This window comes from Panthera onca, chromosome D1, assembly GCF_046562875.1.
Source record: "Panthera onca isolate mPanOnc1 chromosome D1, mPanOnc1 haplotype 2, whole genome shotgun sequence".
Lineage (NCBI taxonomy): Eukaryota > Metazoa > Chordata > Mammalia > Carnivora > Felidae > Panthera > Panthera onca.
Genome location: NC_138348.1, coordinates 44831093 through 44853797, shown reverse-complemented (window position 1 = coordinate 44853797; position 22705 = coordinate 44831093). Strand labels below are relative to the sequence as shown.

At 41.5% G+C, this 22705-nt stretch overlaps 1 protein-coding gene across 1 annotated transcript in view; it reads left to right on the top strand.

Moving 5' to 3' along the window:
• Positions 1-22705, top strand: part of SPON1 (spondin 1) — a 259786-nt gene that overhangs the window by 106731 nt on the left and 130350 nt on the right. The window contains exons 4-5 of the mRNA XM_060606071.3: positions 343-416; positions 5395-5517. Of these exons, the coding sequence (XP_060462054.1) occupies positions 343-416; positions 5395-5517 (197 nt within the window). The remainder of the gene's footprint in view (positions 1-342; positions 417-5394; positions 5518-22705) is intronic.

Sequence of the window (22705 nt, the reverse complement as noted above, 5' to 3'; positions counted from 1 at the left end):
AAAACTAGAATCAAATGAGCCATTGAGAAAAGTTACTGAAAATGCCATTAGTTCTTTCTTACCTTAACATTAATATTAGCACCACCACTGACAACACAATAACTAACATTTATGGAGTGGCTTCTAAGTATGTTCTGTGCTCCTGACATGCATTTTTTGGATTTAATTCTCAGAGCAACCCCACGAGGTATGCATTATTATTAATGACAATTTTTCAATGGAGACACTGAGGCACAGAGAGTTGGGGAGACTCACCCAAAGCCACACAGCCATAGGTGGCCGGGCAAGGATCTGACATGCCTCAAACCTGCTCTCCTCACCATTGTGCTTTTCTTCCAACAGGGCCAGCATTGTGCAGAAACGCATCATTTATTTTCAAGATGAGGGCTCTCTGACCAAGAAACTCTGTGAACAAGGTAAGAACTGCAAGTGGAGGAGGGTCAGGTAAACTGAAGGTGGCTCATTCAGTGCAACCGTCCAGTGGCAGGAATTAGCTGATTGTGCTTTCTGAGTTTCTCCAGGTTCAGCTTCCTCACGTAGCGCTAATTTTTAATCTGGCTGTGTTCTGTAGATAATTGGATCTGCCTTAAGTTCTAATTACTCAGCTTGATTCCCTGGGTAGGAGATGATGTACCTTATATTGGTGTCGTCTTCTTATTTTTGTGAAACAGTGATTATTCTAAAGAGGTTCCTTGGAATAATTCACAGGATTTAATTAAGAAATGCACAATTGTGTACCTTTAAGATGCCTGTAATGATTCTCTGGAATAATCTCTAGAAGAACTTGTGTGGCACCTGGGCAGTATGGGGGCGGGGGATTTTCTCCAAGAAAGACAAGCAGGAGATGGGGTTGCCAAGGGAGCATTGACCTTATGATTCTACCACAGTCAAGGATATGGTCCATTGATTTGCAAGCTTATTGATGCCCTCTCCTTGGGTTGAAGGCATTCTAACAAAGCTCATAGAGATCAAGTAGATGGGGAGGTCAGAGGAGAGGCCTGGATTCCTATCCAGCCTGGGTTTGAATCCTGCCTCTGCCCTTCCTAGTTATCTGACTTTATATATGTATATAAGCACAGCATCTCTTTGGCACATAGTAAGTGCTGTATATGTAAGTGTTAGCTATTGTTATCTGTATCCGATGCTTGTTTATTAATCTGTCATAAAAAATTAAGACCTTAAATATCTGAATGTGTTTAGAAGTCATTAGATAACTAAATAAAAATAGAAAATGTTCTACGATTATACAGCTTGACTGTCTCATTTCTATTAATTTTTGCGGAATTTTTATTTGCATCTAGAGCAATTGGCATTTTGCGAAGAAATAATTTTCTCAAATTCTGGCAAATCATAAGCTACTAAGAAAAAGAAAGGTTGATAAAGGTCTTCTGGGAAAATAATAATAATAGCTAATATTTTTCAAGCGCTTGCTATATGCCGGGCACTATTCTAAGCATTTCACATGCCTTGCTCATGTGATCTGCACAAATATATCATCCCCATTTTATAGATGAGAAGCTTGAGACACAGAAAGTTTTAAAAGCTCACTTAGAATCACAGCTAGTGGTCAAGGGCAGAGTTTGGACCTTAAAGCCACTGCCTTTCCATTGAAGGGACTGTGTCTCAATTCATTATTGCCTTTGGTAGATCAAAGTGTACCAAAGCATAGCTCCCTATGGATGAGCTGGAGCAGAAACTAGGTCCTATGTGGAAGATGGTTCAGAAAGCATGAAAAAAGCAAAGGGAGAGAATTGGATGCTTTGCAGTGGAGACATACCTGTCATAGGGGCCAGAGAACTGGAACCCGAGGTCCCTGGTCAGCTTCCAGGTGGACATTTCCACACACGGCTTTGGGGACTTTCCTTTTCATATTTAATTGTCCATAGGGTCACTCAGCCTTTTTCCGAACAGAGGACACCTTGACTGTCAAGTCCCTTGGTTCATAAAGGACCAATCCCATTCCTGCCCTGTCTCTATGAGATGACACCAAGGTCCTGTGGGTTAGAGTTAGGGTGTTCTGGAGCACACATTTACAAGCCACCTCTTGTTCTACACCCACAGATGGCTAATCACAGCCACTGTGGTATGATTTTGTTAGTTTGACATTCAGAGGACAGACTTATTTCTCAGAATTGAGGGTTCTTAGGAAACACTTCTCTGTCACCCTTGCATACTGACAGCAATCATTAACTACCGTGCACTTGCCAAAGCCTCAGCCCTGATGTTGTGTGAAGCCATACAAATATGCTAAGTTCTGCAGTTACAGTGTCAATCCAATGGTGTGCAAGTCTCTATTGGTTATCACTTCCGAAGCAGAGATCCTATCAAAATGACGAAAAATGCATATGTATAAAGAAACCGTTTTCCATCAGCAACTTGGTGGACAAAAAATAAAGGTCCCGCAGGCCCTGGGCTGAAGGATCATTACATGCAGTTGTGGACAATCCCCCCCCCCCCCGACCCCACCTGAGGCAGCAGACCTATGAGGAAATCCAACAGTTAACAAAGCAGATCACATTAAGAAAGTCTTTAATTGATAAGCAGAGAGCAAAGGGATTTCTCTTAACTGTGTATGCCTACTTAATTATCTCCAGCTCTTTCATTAAGGTCTTTACATTCTTTCTTGCTTGGTAAGTCAAATCAAATCCATCAAGGAAGGGGGGGAAAGAAACTAGTGTCTTATTTTTTCTCAGTTGAAGCTGTTCATCCATGGGGGAAAAATTAACAACAGCGAAGATAAAAGGCACTGGCAATCATTATTTTTTAAAAGAAACATAAAACATTAAGTTACTTACAATTAGGAACAGAGAAACATAAAATATTCAAAAAGGTGACCTATAATAACCACATGCGTGCACATGCTCACTTTAATACCATGTCACAAACGATGAGAGAGACAGGGAGGGAACTCACAGAAGGGAGGAAACTGTGGGAGAAAAGGGATAAGGAGAAAAGACAGACTAAGGGGAGAGCTAAAAAGGATGCTGATGGATGGAGGGTAGAAATGGGAGAGGGGGCAGCTCAGGAGATCAACATGGCAGGAAGTCATCGATATTGGGTGAGGCTGGCTGTGGTTAGCAGAAGAGGGGTGAGTTGACGCTTGTTCTCACTGCCCTTTGAAAACCCGGTTCATTTTCAATTGGCTTTTCCTCATAGGAAACAGTATGTCTGTTTTTAGTTTCAAACTTAGAAATTTATTTTTTTTAATTGTTTCATGTTTATTTTTGAGAGGCAGAGAGAGAGAAAGGCAGAGACAGAGACAGAGCGTGAGCAGGGGAGAGGCAGAGAGAGAGGAGACACAGAATCCAAAGCAGGCTCCAGGCTCTGAGCTGTCAGCACGGAGCCCAACGGGGGCTCGAACCCATGAGCTGCGAGATCACAACCTGAACCAAAGTCAGATGCCCAACCAACTGAGCCACCCAGGTACCCCAAACTTTATTTTTTTTAATGGAAGCTAATTTTCCTTTGGAACTCTAAGAGGTTTATTATGAGTGTATTCCCCTGAACTCTTGGATATATCTTTAAGTTTACCGTCTATATCTGAAAGCCCTTTTGATCAGGTAAAGCTACCCATTGGCCTTATTTTGGTCTTTTGAGAGATTGCTCCCTCATTTAATAGTGCCTGGTAGCTACAATTATAACCCCAGCATCTATCTCTTAGCTTGGAATCCTTTTTCAAAACTAAATTTAGTTTTTTTACAACATAGTTGGTCATAATAATGGAAATGTAAAAAGAAAAAGTCTTTAGGAGTTACTAACTTATGCTACCTTTCTGAAAATGTATGCAATAAGAATTGTCCCTTAACTATCAAACTGGCTCACCTAGGAATCGTACCTAGGTTTCATGTGCATTAAGCAATGGAGAGTCTGCTCCTAAGCACAGACAATGCGCTGCCCTCTTCCAAACAAAAATAGCCAAACAGTGATTTCTATTTTGGGTGGTTTCAGACCTCTTCTTTGGTGCTGTTTAGAAATCCTGAAGCCATAAAGGCAGGTCATTTTTTAAATGCACCCTTCTTTACTTGAAAAAGCATAAAGAGAAACACATACACACACACACACACACACACACACACACACACACACACACACAAATTACTCTCATTGATAACTTATGCAGACATGTCCAGCAGAAGGTCCTCTTCCGGGAGTGATACAGTACAAAGATTAAGAGCATGGGTTCTGGACTCCAAAAGACCTGAGCTCCGGTTCTGCCTGAAACACCTCCTATCCCTGTGACCTTGGGCTGGTTACCTAACAGTTTACTGATCTGCAAAAGGGTGTTAACTGGAGTACTTACCTCCTAGGGTTGCTAGGATGAAATAAGACAATGTACGGACATACAAGGACTCTCTACAACGTAGTGATTATTATAATATTTCATGCTTTTGTCTCCATCCTAGAACCCAGAGTTCACTTCTTCTACCCATCACTGATTTTCTGTGTTCGAACCAAATGAACCCAGTGAATTCCACAAGGAAGACTTGTACAATGCTCTTCCTGGCGCTCAAAAAGATTTTTATACTGTCATTGCTCTTTATATAATATTGACGAAAAAATGTCCAACTTGCCAAAGGAACCTTTATGTTAATATCACTAGAGAAACTGAAGAAAAAGCAGTTGAAGCAAGCTGCATCTGTAGTCATTGTTTTCATCTTGCAAGAAGCTGAACAGACTAAAAGCAACAATGCACGGTTAGGGATGTGGGCTTGACTATCAGAAACACTGAATTTATTCACGTAATCTCTCTTTCCCCACTTATCAGCTATTCACAGATAAAAATGGAGGCAGAGAGGGAATCTTGTTAAGTTTTTCCTGGCTGCCTCTATGCTCAGAAGTAAACCTGAACTTACGAACATTTTCCTAAGTCTCTGAAAGCTTGGTAAGAAGGGATGTGACTATATATGCATTTTAAAAAATAATTTCCAGCAATCTTTTATGTCTCTCTACTTGTTCTCACTGCTCTTCTGCAAAGCTGCTCCTTCTGGTCCTGGCAATTTGACCCCAGCAAACATTTCTTAGAGAAAACACACACGTGCATATTCCTCTTAAAATTTAGTGGAAAAATTGTATTGTGGAAAGAAAGGATAACTGAGAAAGTTTCATCCCTGGTTTCCCAAATATTCTGCCTTATTGGTCCCACAGGTCTCCTCACATTGTTAGAGCAAAAGTTCTGAGTCTTTTTTATTTGTAAAATACAATTACTATCCTTAGAGGTATATAAAAATCCTTTATAAACCCAAGCACTGGCCTGGTTCAGAGTGTTATTAATCAGTGAAAACTGCACCTTATCTTCTTTTCCCAAGTATGAAGGACAGGACAAGACAAGATGGCGCTGCCTTATAAGTGACCCATATTTGCTTCCTAACTTAGTGACTCTCCTAACTGTTTCAGATTCCATGTTTGATGGGGTGACGGACAAACCAATTCTAGACTGCTGCGCCTGTGGAACCGCCAAGTACAGACTCACATTTTATGGGAACTGGTCCGAGAAGACGCACCCCAAGGATTACCCTCGTGAGTAGAGTAGCTACTTCATGGATTGGGGGAAGGTGTGTGGTGAAGTTCTGTCTGGCTGTGGGATACACCAGCCAAAGTGTCTCAGGTCTGCTTGCTTTTACCAACTGACTCATGAAATGCACATTCCCACAAAGTGATTTCATTGAGGCTAGCCGATAATACTGTTTTGCTTTTTGCTTCTTTGCATAACGTTGTTCTGATCTGTGATTTAAAAAAAATATTCCTAAGGTCATGCTGCTTATCTTCAGGTCAAATATTTGGTAACATCAGTCCCCGCAAAGTGGCTTTCTCCACGAATTATACAATAGATCTATATGTGCTGGGAATAGCTGGCAAAAGGGGCCTGCTCTTGACTCCACAGATCAAGGTCAACAAACGTTCGGCATCCTCAAACGTAATGGTGGTCTATCTGCACACCCTTTCTCTACTGATTCCAGATACCACCCTAGAATCCCTCATGACACCATGCTCCAGAGAGCCAAAAGCAATCCATGAGAGTTGTCAGGAGGCCCCAAACTTGCCATTTTGGAGTAGATCCTTAAGCAGGACCCTACCAACTCCCTTTTCTCTTGTCATTGTCTCAACAAACGCCTAGCATGTGCCAGGCACTGTGCTAAGCTCTAGCGATATTCTGGTGAACTAAAAGAGACATGACCCACATTCTCGTGCAACTCAGAGATTAGTGGGGAGACAGACACTAATCAAATAATCACACACAAAACTGTGAAAATTCTAACAACGAATAGTGGACCTACTGGGTGCCGAGCATTGTTACATATGTCACGTCATTTAACCCTCAGAATAACCTGTTTTTGTGGATGAGCTCACTGGGTATCAGAGAGATGTCATGACTTGCCCACAATCAGATGTAAGTTAGTAGCGGACCCAAAATTCGAAAAGGGGTTGTTGGCCTCCTTGTCCTGCCTCTCAATTGGACTCTGCCTTTAAGACCCAGTGACGCTCATTCTCGCCAACTGTGGGTGGCAGGATGTTGGTGTGGCTCAGTGGGTGGCACTGAGCATGATTTTTCTGTTCATTGTCTGTTTTATTGTTCATTTCGCTCTGGAGTCACCACAGCTGGGCAAAATGAGTGAGACTGGAAGAAAGGGATTCAAAGGAGGGACTGAAGTCCGCCACTAAAGACGGGGAGCAAAGGGTCCGTGGTTGGGACTTAAGTAGACCTGCTCCAGACCAGAGCCTCCGTGCTCCCCAAGCAGCCCACCCAGCGGGTACTTGGCAGATCTAAAGACCTATTGTTTAGCTTTACCCGCATGTAATCAGGACTTGGGATCTTAGAAGCTCCTTACTAGTTTCTTCTTCTCACTCTGGGATGCAGCTGGATCTGCTTCAGCTGGTGTGGGAGACCTGCGTGAACAAAGTTGGAATCTGCCTGGCGGGGAAGAAACCACTTGGAACAAATATGAAGGATAAAAATTTCCTCCAGTGCCAGCCCAGAGGAAATAAAATGTTAAGGGCCCATCACTTAACTTTCGTAATCCTAAGGAGCTTCTTGCTCTTTTCTAGTCTGACGCTGTTATTTCCCAGAATTCAAACAAACAAAAACAAATACAAAAAAAAAAAAAAAAGGCACAGACCATTGTTTCTGGGTCTTCGGGCCAAATCAAGTACAAATCTATATCAGGTTTCAGTGAAGTTGTTGGGAGTTTCTTAATAAATAAAGCAGACGTGTTCTAGATCCCTCAGGATTGTTCCAGTGTCACATGTCAGCGTGTCTTAATTTTTGGTTGGAAAAATTTTGTCACTATGTACAGAGGAGCGTGATCACATCAGACTGTGATTGTTTCTTCAGGAGTCTTCTCCATCACAGAGAGAAGTCCTTCAGGACTAAAACCATGACATTCTCGTCTTCCATTTAGTGCCTTGGGAGTGGCTTCCCAAGTACTGTGTGCTGATTGCTGAACTCAGTAGCATCCACTATGACCTGGGAGGCAGGTTTCTAGACCACATCTAGTCACTATGGCCAACACTGATGAGGAATTGTAGGCCAGACCTTCCTTGGAGGGACAGGATGGACTTGTATACTCAGAGGATTGGAGCCAATCGAAAGGGCACAGAGAGGGTCTAATAAGGACTTTGAAAATTCAATGCTGGCAAAAGTGATTTCTACTAATCTTAGGTAACAGATGATTTCCCTTTGGCAGCTCCAGGGATGACTTTGTCTTGATTAATCCACCCTTGCCATTAAGCCCAATTAAGCCATGATGCTTCCCAACAATAGTAGAAACTGATAGTTATCAAGTCTCCCTTCTCTTTATTAATTACTCATCCAAAATACCCCTTTCTCCACAATGATCTCAGAGCAGCAGTTCCCAAGCTTTTTCATTTCAAGATGCTTTTTACATGCTTAAAAATTATTGAGAACTTCAATATCCTTTTGCTTATATGGGTGTTTTGCAATATTCACCAAATCAAAAATTAAAACAAGTTTAAAAATATTACTTATTAATTAATTTAAAACATAACATATAATGAATTACCAATAATAAACTCATTACATGTTAACATATTTTATGTAAATAGCTATATTATCTAAAACAAAAGAAATTTAGTAAAAGAGCGTCATTGTTTCACATTTTTGCAAATCTCTTTAATATCTTGCTTAATTCAAAGACACCTAGAGTGTCATATCTGCCTCTGCATTCTCCCTGTTGTGGTATGTTTCTTGGTTGAAGTATATGAGGAAAATTCTATCTCACCCAAATATGTAATTGGAAAAGGGAAGAATATTTTAATAACTTTTCCATTAATTACAGATAATCTTCGTTGATACTACACCAAAACTCTACAAATGGTAGTTTCTTTTTTTTTTTTTTAATCTTTATTTATTTTTGAAAGAGAGAGAGAACACAAGCAGGGAGGGGCAGAGAGAGAGGGGGACAGAAGATCCGGAAGCGGGTTCCGTGTTGACAGCATAGAGTCCAACGCGGGGCTGAAACTCATGAACCACAAGATCATGTCCTGAGCTGAAGTCTGACACTTAACTGACTGAGCCCCACAGGCCTCCAACACTCCTCCTTTCTTAAAGGATAATTACAGTGTAGAATATGAAAAACTATCAGTGAACTTGTACTCTGTTATATTAAAATACATTGCTTTGCACTTTGGAAGGATCTTTTACAAGCGAATGATTTTGTAACATCATACGTTGGTCATTTAAAAAACCTTGGCTTACTGAGTTATGCCGATGGTCCAGATGTTGAGACATTGCATTGTACAATCTCAGAAATCGCATTCATTAATATCACTTTCAGAAAAGTGCTGAAGTACTGGAAAGCTATCAAATTCATAGTAACAGACACAAGTTTTCCAAAATTCTAAGGTTTGCTTGAAAGTTCAAATTTTATCATTGGCAACAGATACTGTCAGTTGTTTTCCTTGAAATGACAGGCTCTCTTCATTTTTGAGAACACGTCTGCCACATTCTCCAGTCTGAATAACCATAATTTGTCTGTCACTTGTTCTTTCTTTTTTTTTATTAAAATTTTTTTTAATGTTTATTTATTCTTGAGAGAGAGAGAGAGAGAGAGAGACAGAGTGTGAGCAAAGGAAGGGCAGAGAGAGAGGGAGACACACAATATGAAGCAGGCTCCAGGCTCTGAGCTGTCAGCACAGAGCCCAATGCGGGGTTTGAACTCACGGACTGCGAGATCATGACCTGGGCCGAAGTCAGACGCCTAACCGACTGAGCCACCCAGGCACCCCTGTCATTTGTTCTTTCAAGTAAAAGTGATGTTTAGGAAAATAAACGTGTCCAGTGACCTCCAGAAATGCAGAAGAGCATTTATTTACACACGACAATCACAGCACCTGGGTATCTATGCAAGTGCTTTATGCACTGTTTCTCATTTAGTCACATGGAATAGGAAAACAATGTGTACTCAGAAGGTACAGAGGTTTCATAAAATTAACACTTTGTAGTGTTTCATCTAAAACATTCTTCAGTGAAGCTGGCTCTTTAAACGGTTTGCTGCGGGTCCTTGCATTGAGGAGCACACTGCTGACAGGTCGAGGCCACTGCTTTGATTGGCACTAAGTGACAGCAGTTTCCTTCAGCACCACTTTTGCACCATCAGGGTGAATGTCAACATGTTGCAAGAGGCAAATGTCTTCGTATTCCTATGAAAAGAGTTTGCACCTCACAGGTCCCCTGCAGGGGCCTCAGGGTGCCCAGAGGCCTGGAGGCCACACTTTGAGAGCCTCCGCAAATAGGGTAACAGAGCAACCTAGGGTGTCTGACCTTCAGTTTGGGGTAACTTGCCCTTGAGAATTCGCATCAGGCTCTACAAGAGGATTGGGCAATGCCCTTGTGTTTTGTACCATCTTCTCAACCACTATACAAGATGGTTTGTTCCAAATGCTGTTTCTGGGGTTCCACTTCTTAGAGAACCAAGTACTCTGCATTCATGACACCCCCACCCCACCCCGGGAGAGGCTAGGTGAGGTGAAATAAGGAAGGGCAAGGGGATGGACAGCCCCAGTGACTTCTGACATTCCCTCTCTATTGTGATGCCATAAATCTCTGCTGGCCATCTGGAAATGGCAAAATCCTTTTAAAATACCCCCAACTGGGTAGTACCTAGAAATCCATTTTAAGGCTGAATCATGCAAGTTGTACCTCCTAATTTTATAAGTGGAAGAAAAAAAAAAAAAAACCACCTGAAGCACAAAGTTAAGGGCTCAGATCACATAGCCAGAGAGTTTCAGAAACAAAATCAAAGCTCGGATCTCCTGATTCCCTTTTGCCTCTTCTGGGGGCTGTTGCAAGTCTGTCTTCTCTCTTCTGCAGTGAAATTAAATGCCTTATACACAAAGCATCTTTTAAGCGTCTGCTGTACCAACGTGGACTCAACGGATACCAAATTCCAAACAGCTTTGCCCTACTGTACAAAGACCTACTCTGGAGAGATCCTAACTGAGAAGTCAGAAAGAGAAGGTCTGGATTCACTGACCCTGGACAGAGTTCCAGAATGCTGGAGTGTTGGGAGAAGTGCAAGCCCCACCCACCCCCCAGCCTACCAGTGTCTGTCTTCAACAGTGCCCAGAAGCTTTCCAGGAGGTTGTGTCTTTTATAGGAACATGGTGACCGGACAGGGTAACCTCAGAGATGTCCAAAGGGGTTGGAGCCATGTTCATTCTTGGCCAGGGGATCGAGAGTCGCCTAACAGATGCTGATTCTCTTTGCTCCCTTGCTCTAAACACAGCTCCTAGGTTCTTTGACAAGTGCCTCCACCCTGTAGAGACTCTGTAATGTCCCTTGACAATGTGAACAGCATAACTTCCCCCATTTTTGATATGGTATCGGTTTTAACACTGCTTAACAAATACATATTGATGAAAAGAACATTTTTTCCAGGAGCCAATTATTTTTTTTTTTCATTTAACGACACATTGCCTAAAATATGAACTTGGCCACTGGGAAATATACTCTACAGAATCAAAGTTAATTTCACAATGAAACTCAGCCATATTTTCCATTGGGTCATGTTACTTAAAAATTCTTAGTTATTAAATCTAATCACATCAAAGAACACCACTCCAACCTTTGGCAACTACTCTCATTTCTTCCTATGTTCATCCACATACAGGGTTTCACATTTGGAAACATTGCATCCTACTTTGTGCATTTGGTTTGGTTTCCATAGTTCTAATTTGTTATATCAGCTTGGTCTAAACCACTTATCTAACTGTCATTTTACTGAACATCTAGGTGATGTCAGGATTTTTTGCTAACATAGAAAGCACTACAATAAAAAAGAAAGAAAGAAAAAAGAAAAAATGTAATAAAGTCTTCTTCCACCCTTCCTCCTTTTTTTGAATCATTTCCTTGAAATAATTTCCCAAGAGTAAGACTACCAGATCAAAGGATATGGACTTTTTTTGACTCTTGAGACATTTTGCTAGATTCTTCTCCAAAACATTTGTATCAGTTCACCATGTAACCAATAGTGAGTAAATATATCTCTTTCTCCCCGGCCTCCTCGGCATTTAACTAAACATTTTCCGTTTGGGTTTTGCCAATTTATGGTTATAACAAATTAATCTTATTATCTTAAATTGGCATTGGTTTAATTAATAACATACTGGAATCTTGCTTCATGCCTATTGTATTTGCCTTTAAAACCACTAGGGCATTGACAGGAATCAAGTCTGATTTTGCCCATTATCTCTCCAGGACCTAGCTCATTGTCTGGCACACTGAAAGCCTCTAAAGAAGAAAGAAAGAAGGAAGGAAGGAAGGAAGGAAGGAAGGAAGGAAGGAAGGAAGGAGAAAAGGAAGGGGAAGCAGTTATGAGCAAGGAAGAGAGTGGAGGGAGATGAACAATGAGAAGGCACTGAAGAGGCTGGGGCAGGAGAGAGAGGACCCTATGTGGCTGCTAAGTGGGGAGCAGATTAAATGGTGCTGGTGGCTATTGGGAAGGTGGATTAGGAGGATATTACAGTGATGGTGCTAGCTCAGACTAAGGCAGCAGACATGTGATAGAATGAATGAATGGACTTGAGATATCTTTTAGAGGTAGATTCTGTCATGGATTCAATGTGGAGGAGTGACAGAGGAAAACATCAAAACTGATGAGCCAGGTTTCTGGCTTGGAAGAAGAAGTACTCTTTCTTCTTAAAATATTCTTCAGTGTTATTGTCTATTTTTATAAGTGATTGTGAAATCATTTTATCAAATTCTGTAAAGGATTCTGTCAGAATTTTAAATGGGATTGCATTGAATCCCTAAATTACTTTTGGAAGAATTGTTAGCTTTATAATATTTAGCTTGCTCACTTTCTTCCCATTTATGAATAAGATGATTTGTGGGTTTCCACGGCTCAGTGTCTAGAACGGTGATGAGTCATAGGTGGACCATAGGTCTCCTCTAGATCTAACTTCAGAAGCAAAATGAAACATTTAACAAAAAATCCCACTCCTTCCTACCATCACAGGGAAATTCGTCTCTAAGCCCATCAGCGCCCCCCAGTGGAGCGACCACCAGGCTGAGTATGAATAGAGTACATCACCCGGTATTAGAATTTGGTACCAAGTACAAGTGTAATGATACACAGTTTCAGTGAACGATGGGGCAAAAGAGAAAGGAATAAATAACTTCTTTCCCGCTTTTTCTCCTCTCTTCCCTCCATCTGTCTGGGAAGTCTTACTGCAACAACTCGCTGTTTTCTGCACTGGGAATAGGGAAGGAAAGTCAGTTAGTCTGGTCTTCCAGCTAAACATGGCAGGTTGAATGCAAACATTAATTTATGATCTTTCCTTAGATTCCATAAAGATAGCACTAGGTGAATAAAAAATAAATAAACTCACAAAACAAGAAAAGAGGAAAGAATACATACACCATACAAGAGATACTGCCAAAATCTGGGAAGCTGGACTAGTGGCAACCGTCAGCAGAGCAAAGAAAGATGGAGCCAGTACCCCCAGAGAGGGCGACACATAAGAACCAAGACAACTAATTGCACGGAACACAGGAATAGCCTCAGGAGCCAAGTGTTCAGCACAATGAATGGAAAGCATAACATCGTAAAATATTAGAATAATGGGAATAGGAACAACACTAAAAGCATCCAGAGAAACAGACAACAAGCAAAGAATCGGGCCTCTTTAGAACAACACAAAAGCTATAAAACGATGGGGTGATGCCACATTTCAGACTTAATGGTTATAAATTCTGAGGCGGGGGGGACCTTTTTTGCTCAGCCTGGAGACCAGGCTAAGATAGAGCAGCTTCTATCTCCATGTGCTGGTTGGGTTTCTTTCTGGGTCATTTTTTCATTGAAGTTTATTTTGTTTTGGTAAGAAAGTAGGTAATAGAATATTTCTACTTTTGTATTTACAGAATTTGTTCTGTTTGTTTTTTTCATGGCCTTATATATGTTTACTTGAGAAAGACTTTTTTCTTATTCCATCTTATTCGATCTTATTCCATCTTATGGCATCTTATTCCAACGTGCCGAAGGATACGTTATTTATTTCATGGCACGTGAGTGTCCTTGGTCCATTCAAGGCCCCTCTGGCTTTATTTGTTTTTGTTACATTCCATTTACCCCACATATGATTACTGTCATAATAGAATCTTTCTGCCATCTTATTTTATATTTCCTGATTATAATTTCTTTTTGTTTCTTCATTTAACCACTTCTTTTCTTTCCATTGCCTGCATTAGGTTTTCTTCTGCTGGTTTAAACATTATTTGATTCATTTTGTTTTTGTTGTGCTTGTGGTGGTCGCCTTTAATTTAAAACACATACTTATGCTGATTTATCTGCATTGATTTCATAAACATTTCAATATTTGTCTTCCCCTGAACAAAACAAGAATGCTGGCATGCTCTCAGATTCCTTTGGTCTCTACCATCCCTCTCTACCCAAGCACACATTCATATCGATTATTTTCTAGGATGGCTGTTGATCTCTCCTTTATTTCCATGTCTCTGGTAGTCCCAGTCTCTGTGTTTCTGAAGTTTCCCAGTGTTGAGCTCAGAGGAGTGTGGAGTGGGTACTTAGTTCACCATCTCATCAGGAAACAGCAAGAAACTTGCAGGGGTTTTTGTTTACAGTTTTCAATCCATTTAATTCTTGGCAATATCTATGCTTCCTGCTATATTATGGTAAGTTTAATTATGTTTTTTCAGGCTGTACTACTTTATCATTTCTTCTTAATTGTTCATATTCTGATAATGGGGTCTTAACACCTTGATCTAAAATTGTATACTTATCATTTCTCCTTGATTTTTAACAGATTGTTTTCTATTTTTGCTGTGTCTTTGGAACCTGTAGACATAATAGTCATTATACCCTCATTATTAGCTTTGACTTTCAACATTGCATAATTAATGTAATTAGCTGGCTTTAATAACTTTTGCCTTAAATTCAGTCGTGGCTGAAACCCCACCTGCTTTTCCTTCACTTTAATTAATTTATCTTTTCAGTGTTTTTTAAATGTGTTTTTTTCTTATTTTTAGACTTTCTAAGCCTTTTAAGGATTTTCCAGTAAATTATTGTATTTATCCAAAAATGCTTTCGCATTTTTTTTTTTTTTTTTTTTTTTTTTTTTTTTGGTTTTGGGATTTTTTTGGGTTTTTGTTTTTGTTTTGGCCAGGGTGCTCCATTCCTCAGATCTGTCTTCTTTTGCATCTTTTCCTGTCTCTGCTCTGAATGTTTCCTCCTAGTGCATTTTTCTGTTTAGTTCCCTATAGCATCCCGTTGCACGCTGTACCTGTGTTATCATTGTTTGCTCCCTCACACTCCTTCCTCCCATAATGAGCTCTCCTGAAATAGGTGTATTTAAAAAACAGATTGCAACTATTCTCTGACTTCTGCATTTATTCTCATTTCATTCCACAGTTTACTGCTTCCACGGCCCCACCCCCACCTCACCCTGCACCCAGGTTCTTAATTCAGAGTTCTGCTCTCATACAGCCAAACATTTTTAATAGTTTAAAATCATTTCTCCCCCTTTTACTCCTCTTTCCTTGAGTGATGATTATGACTGCTATTTCTGAAACCTTTGCCTCAGACTATTTTATTGGCATTTAAATGGGACTTGAAATTGGAAGGTTCCGGCCTCTCGCGCTGTCTCCCTCCTGGAAGTCCACAGACGATTTCTTGGGCATACCCTTTGCTAAATAAGACATGCCTGCACTGGATTGACCATAGACTATTATATATTATATAAAGTATTACTGTCCTTGTGTCTATCAAGGTAAAGTCTCATTACCAACGATAGAGGTAAATTAATTTATTGATAACTTATTTGCCATTTACTCCTGCTGGTTGGCGGTTCAAAGAGCATATGGCTCCTGCGTCTCATTCATGAAGCTTAAATGGCCACCTGTTTGGAACTGATTTGAGGAGGAAGAAAGATTGGATTCATTGGCAAGTCATGGATCAGTTATTATGTAAGCTCTAATGCCGCCAGTTCCCCTGGCAAAATGGATGTGATTAACATTTAAGTATGACACCAACCCATGCATTTTTCATGTAGGATTTCCTTCAGACCTCTTTGCTGATACCTGTTTGGTGATTCCAAGAAATGCATACTTTAACAATAAAGACTTCATTTTCCCTTTGCATGAAGATACTCTAAACTCTGAAAAGCTTTATGAAATTATAGGAGAGGGAATATACAAAGTCCATTAACCAACAGCATTGTGTGTGGTTACCCAGGAATTTGCACACAAAACTCTGCTACAGCTAATGGCGTTTATGTGCCTAAGTTTTCCAAACAACAGAGCTGAAAAATAGACCCTCAAGAATTGCTTTATGCCAAGAAAGGGCAACTATTTATAATCACGAGTGGGGCTTTTTGCAAAGGTCTGTGCCAGGCACTACAGTCCTGGCAAACCTCCCTCCCAATTTGCAAGAACTCTGCTGTTTGGGGCTGGAAGTAAAGCATGAGTACAAAGAAATCCTTGCAGCTTTTTTCTAGCCTTGGTGAAATTCAGAGCGAAAGAACAAACATATAACAGGACAAAGGATATAGGAAATCACAGCACAAGCAGCCCGGCCTTATTTTTAGTAAAAAGGATTAGTAAGGGCCACCCTGCAGTAAAGCGGATTGCCTGTGATCAGGGAGTAGGATGGTTGTAATCTCTTTACTGTACCGCTGAGTTGATTGATTAAATTAAAAGTTGTGAGTCAAATGCCCCCAGAACCTCTTGGAGTCCTTCGGTCTCTGTATATTCATGTGATCCTAATGACCTTCCATTGGAAGGGAAAAGTGTGCGCTACCTGTAGGGAACACATGAAGAAAGGCTGGAGAGGAAGCTAACCCTTTTCACCACCGCCAGCAAGAGTTTAATTAAACTCTCTCGAACATAATAAGCTTGGTTCAATTTAAGAGCAACATGTGCCATGTTTGCCTGCACATGGAGCTTCCCAGGGTCTTGCAGCTCAAGTGGAAAGAACAATGCGAAGCAGAAGGCTTTCTCTTCACATCTGGCTCCTCAAAATGGGGCTAAGAGGCTTTCTGGAGGCTTTTGCTGACTGGGACAGTTAGTGTTTACAGATGTGAGTAGCTTTCCGTCATTGAATGCAAATTGCATTTGCTTTGTTGCGCACACCCTGGGAAAACCAAGAGGAAGAAGAGGAATAATGTTCCTTTATCCGCCCACCCACATTGAGATTCAGGGCACAGTCTTTTCAGGTTTATTGGGTCCCTAAGCAACCTTTGAAGAGAGCTGTACATCTGTCCGCTTGTCCCTACTGCAGCGGACATGGATTCATTTGGCTTTGCTTTTCAAGCCTCTGGTTCCATCTTTGGTCCATTGACTGAACTTTTAGGTAAACATTTCTTGCTTGCAGACCTGAGTGGTTGGTTACCCAGCTCCTGGGCTAATTCTGCCTTCCTCTTACACTTTGTATTCTGAAGGTGAGCTCATCAGAAAAAAAAAAAACAAACAGTGAAAGAGGGCTAGTTTTCCACGTGAAGGCTAAAAGCCAGAAAAATAAGCTAACGCAGGAGGTGAGAGAGAGCAGTTTCCTCCTGCAACAGGGAATCTCAGCACCAAATATCAGAACACTGTGAGAGCCGAAAGAGCATTTCTGTGGTGAGAAACACTGTTAAGTCAGGTTTCTCTTGCCCCAAAGACTGGCCAGTGGTCGGTGCTCTGCTAAAAAGCAACGTATACCATGTACAGTGTGAACCATCATGGACCTGAAAGTCAGATCCCACTAGGGGTCTTGAATCTGACATTCACTTACAGGACCGTATGAAAATTGCTTAACCTCTCTGTGCCTCAGTTTGCTCGTTTGTAAAGCAGGGATGATCAAAGCACCTACCTCATGAAGCTGTTTTGAAAATGGGCCAAGATTCAAAGCTAAGTTCCTCTCTATTCATATGGAATAAATTCACCTAGGACCTTGGAAAAGACACCAACTAACCTTTTGAGCTCCCATTTTATGTAATAAAACCAAAATCGACATCACTGGATTCTTGTAGGGGTAGATGAGTTAATATTCTAAAAACCCTTTAAAAAGGCTTGGCATCTAGTGAAAGCTCACAAAGTATTAGTCATGATTATTTTTAAATGAGATAACTCATAGATGGGTTTTTTTGCTTAGTACCAGATACACAGCAAGTTCTGTGTTAACCTGGCCAAAATGTGCTTATTTCTGAACTTGTCATTATTCTCACCCACATTTCTGAACCTTAAAATAAGGACTTAGCTCTGATCTCATCTTGAAATCTTGGACATATCCTCTCATCTGATTGGCTACCCTCACCTGGTGAGAACTTCCTGAAGTTTCCACCTGGCCTCTAAATTCTCTCCATGTCTTAGATGGAGAGAGGGCTGGGTTCAAGGTTCATTTTATCCCTAACTTAAATACTGACAAAGATGAATAGCCCCAAGTTTAAAATTCAAAGATACTTGGAGCACCTGGGTGGCTCAGTCGGTTAAGTGTCCGACTTTGGCTCAGGTCATGATCTGGTGGTTTGTGAGTTCAAGCCCCACATCTGGTTCTGTGCTGACGGCTCGGAGCCTGGAGCCTGTTTTGGATTCAGTGTCTCCCTCTCTCTCTCTGCTCCTCCCCCGCTCACACTCTGTCTCTCTCAAAAATAAATAAACATTAAAATTCAAAGATACTTTACAAAAGACCTCCTACTGCAGATAGCCCAACCAACAGTGAGGAAATAGAGTTTGCATTTGTGACACTTTTCCCTCTCAGCAGGGAACTTAATAACAAATACAACATACATTTCACAATCAGCCAGGCAAACACATGGAACTAGTCAGCTAATCTTGATTACAAGTTAGTATTTACTGACTTGTGTTTTTGTAAATAAGCTAAGGGAAGTAAACAGAGTTTGAGATTTATGTGTTCTGTAATTTCTGTTGATCAAGATCAGTTTTACTTGGTTTCTCTCCCCTCTCCCCATCTCCCCCTACAAGCCCACACAAAAAAACTCTTAGGTGGGATTTGCCTCAGAGTATACAAGGCCTGAGCAGCACCTACCTAGACAAGAAGCAAAGCTGGGATGAGATAAGGAAACCACCTAGCTGTTAAGCTCAAAGACTCCTGGGGTCCACAGCATCCCTTGTAATGACATCAAGGAAATGTCACATAGGACACACTCTAAACCCTCTCTAAAGTCTACCTCAGTTCAGTGCATCTTACTTCCTCTAATCCATAAAAGATGGAAAAATCTCTCATATTCTCCTCAATTTGGGGGCATGCAATGATAATTAGCATCTTCAGCGTACTGTGTATATTAGAAATAACATTGGCCAAACTTCCTATATGATCCTTTCCCTTACCTCCTCTTTCCTGTGTTCTCTTTGCTTTTCCTCACCTTCTACCATAGTTTCATGCTAGACCCCTGGAGAAGAGCATTGGAGTTGGTTGGGACCATCACTGTGTCCCCAGCTCCACCACAGTGTCTGATACAGAGCTAGCGTTCAATATGTGTTATTCAATGGGCTTGCTACAAACATCTTCTCCATTAAAAAAAATAATCGTAACTACTTAAAACAATCACAAGAAGGGGAAATGCGTCTATGCTAAAAATCTTATTAAGGTTACTCAGAATTCATATACACAAAACTCTGCTGGAGCCAACAGCATTTATGTGCTTAAAGTTTTCCAAACAATGAGTGGAAAATATACCCTGAAGAATTGTTTATGCCAAATAAGGCTGACTATTCATGGTCATGACTGAAATTGCTGTGTGTTTTCTGCCAGCCACTGCATTCCTGCCAAATATCCTCCCAATTTGCAAGGATTCTTGGGCTTCACGTTGGAAATCAACCAGTAAAATGCCTCTCCAACCCAACTTACATGGGTCTTATTCTTCATCAGTACTTGCTGAGGCACCCTGCGTAGAGCAACACCCTAACTCTTTGCAATGCTTATTTAGGTTGACACAGTGACGTGGAATTTCATGGGACCACAGATCATGGAAGCAAGTTAACAGAGTTGTGATGTCAGTTTGGGTTCTGAACGCACAACAGTTGGAAATCGGCTCACGCCACTTCCGTGTCAGGAGTACCAGTTGAGAGGTTGCCTCCATCTGAGGTCAGTCAGATGCTTCCATCAGCCAGAGCAAGAGATCAGCTCCGCATCTTGGTAGCTGGTGGGCCAAAACTTGCAGAAAAAATAGGAAAAAAAAAAAAAGCAAAAAACTGGCAGACCAAGTCTTAGATTTGCTAATCGTAGCTACTAGGGGGTACACGCTTGAAGAATAACCCACAACGAAGAGCGCTTTCCGGCAAACGTGTTCCTCAAAGGTGAGCCTGCGGAAGTCCTGTGTTCAAATTCAGTTGCAGCGCCCCCAGCATTCTGGCACCAGTGATTTTCCTTGTTTGGAAGAATTTTGCAGGAGTTAAGCAACCCATCATTGTCCCACTTCTAACAAGGCCGACACACCTAATGGTAAAGAGTGGTCTCTGGAACCAGACTAAATCCCTGACACCACCATTTACAGTTCATGAGATGTTAGGCACACCACTTAATTAAGCCCTCTGTGTCTCAGTTTTCTTTTCCATAAAGTGGGAATGATAATAATACGAACTTTACAGGATTCTTGTGAGGAGGAAATGGATTAATATGTGTAAAGAGCTTAGAAGAGTTTGGCATATATTAAGTGTTATATATTTGTTGGCTACTATTGTAAATCATTTCGTGTGATCCAGTCCTTGCCTTGAACTCCAGTTCTCATAAATGGGTCTCAATCTTTAGGCATTCATTGATTCCGTAGATATTTAGGGACTGCCTTCCATCTGGCTGACCTTGCCCTTAAGGTGGCCTTGTTCCCCAGTGAGACTCATGTAGGAGCCCTGGTTGCCCCCAGGCCCCCCACTGGGATGAGGTTCCTCCCTTGCTCCTATCAATCCTTCCAAGCCCTGGAATTCTGCCTCTTAAGCCAGACCTGCTTGCTGCCCAGTGTCTCTGTTCTCTTCAAATAGTGGGAGCTCCCTGGCCTGCCTGCTCACCTCCACTACCAGTCTCTCTGTCTCATCTTTCAGCTCACTGCCTGGTCTGGTCTTGATGCTGGCAGCACCCTGGAAATGTGTTCAAGCAATGAATAAATTATTCAATGCTTTATTTCCCTCCAGGGAAGAACTAGGAAGCCAGACCTTATTGAGTCAAAAGAATTCCTGCTGCCCCTTTACTGCAATAATTTAATCTCTAAGAAGTTCAGGAAAAACAAAAGCAAAAAACAAAAAAACAAAAACCTAAGGAAATACCCCTCTAACCATAAACTATCCCTCTTCATCGAGAGAAAACAGACTTTTCCTGCTCAGAATGGCACAAACAGAACTCTTCCATTTCACCAGAGCTCCAGGGAATAATAGGCCACCAGCTGCCACCTTGGGCTGCAGGTTTCGGGAACTTGGAAAGAGGAATTTTCCATCCTGATTATTGCCTTTGCAGTGTTCTCAGCTGCCAGCACATGGTGGTGGGCGTGGGTATGAGCCAACTTTTGTGTTCCTAAATAATAAGGCTGAGATGCTATCCTCCTTTGCTACAGAACCCTGGACACCCATCTATCAACCAACCCTGGCCACCCATCTATCAACCACCTTGCCTACACGCACCTACTATGTGCAGGCCCTTAAAAAAAATAAGTCACCTCTTCATGTATTTTTTAAAGCATTGGAAGGAAAGCTGATACTCAAGGCAAAACTAAGAAAATTCTCATACTACCAAAGCGGAAGAGACTTGACCGAGGTCATACACCCCAGGAAGGGTAGATCCAGGATTTAATTATGTGAGCCTGGGTTAAAAGACTAATTCTTCAATAGCGCTAAATTTACTGAGACCTGACCAGCCTAATCTCTTGCCTCTCTGTAGCTTTTTTTTTTTTTTTTGACTCCACACCCATCTTATATTCTCAGATAGCACCCTGCTCATTGTGACCTCTGGGCCTTTGCACAGGCTGTTTGATGGGTTTGCAACATTCTGGTTCACCCCCACCACCTTCATCTGGGTGACTGCTGCCCACCCCACACTTTTGTTCTCAGCTTAATCCCCATTGCCTTGGAAACACTTTTCTATTTCCCTACTCTGGATTAGCAGCCCTCTTTTTTGCTCCAGCCTTTTGGTTATCCTATCATGCCATCTTCCATGCTGCATTGCAGTTGCCTGTTCACATGTTTCATTGCCCTAATATCCTAAGACAGGGCAAAGCCCTTGTCTGGTTTGGCTCAGAACCCCCAGGACCCAGGATTTAGAGCATAACATGTGACCAGTGAGTATTTGTTGAATTAAGAGGAAGCAAGCTCTCTCTCTACCAAGCTGCCTCCCTGACAGGTCAAATCTGAAAATAAAGACACCAGCTTTGCAGTTCCTGGCTAATGGTTCCATGCAGGCTGAGCACCTGACCTGTGATCTTTAAAATATTCTGGGGTAAGCCTTGAGCTCTCACCAATAACTCTTACAAGTTCACAGCTCACCCTTGTCATTGCCCTGTCACCACCCCCATTACATGGGAATTAAATTTTTGATTCCAATACAACGCAGCTCAAGCCTAGGAAAGGCCAGGGTGAGCCTTGAGAGACGGTGAAAGAAAGCTAACATTGCTTCTACCTTCACATCTTCCTTTTTAAAAGTGAACTTTCTTAAAAAATGGTTTTTTAAAGTTTATTTATTTATTTTGAGAGAGGCAGAGACAACGTGAGCAGGAGAGGGGCAGAGAGAGAGGGAGAGAGAGAATCCTAAACAGTCTCTGTACAGCCAGCATAGAGTCCAATGCGGGGCTTGAACCCTCGAAACTGCAAGATCATGACCTGAGCCAAAACCGAGAGTCAGACACTCAACCGACTGAGCCACCCAGACAGCCAATGTGGGGTCCAATGTGGGGCTTGAACCCCCGAAACTTCAAGATCATGACCTGAGCCAAAACCGAGAGTCAGACACTCAACCGACTGAGCCACCCAGGCAGCCCTAAAAGCAAACTTTTAATTGAAGCACACATACATACATACATACATACAGAAAAGTGGCTACATCATAAATGTACAGCTCACAGTTTCCCATTCATTTTAACACATGCATGTTAGCAGCACAAAAATCAGAAAATTACTGGCACTCCAGAAGCCTCCTTTTGTCCAGACAGTGCTCCCCTGCAAAGGGCAGCCACCATCTTAACTTCTAATACATAGAATTTTACAGCAGGTACTCTTTTGTGTTTGGGTTCTTTTGTTTAACTTTGTAGTTTTGTT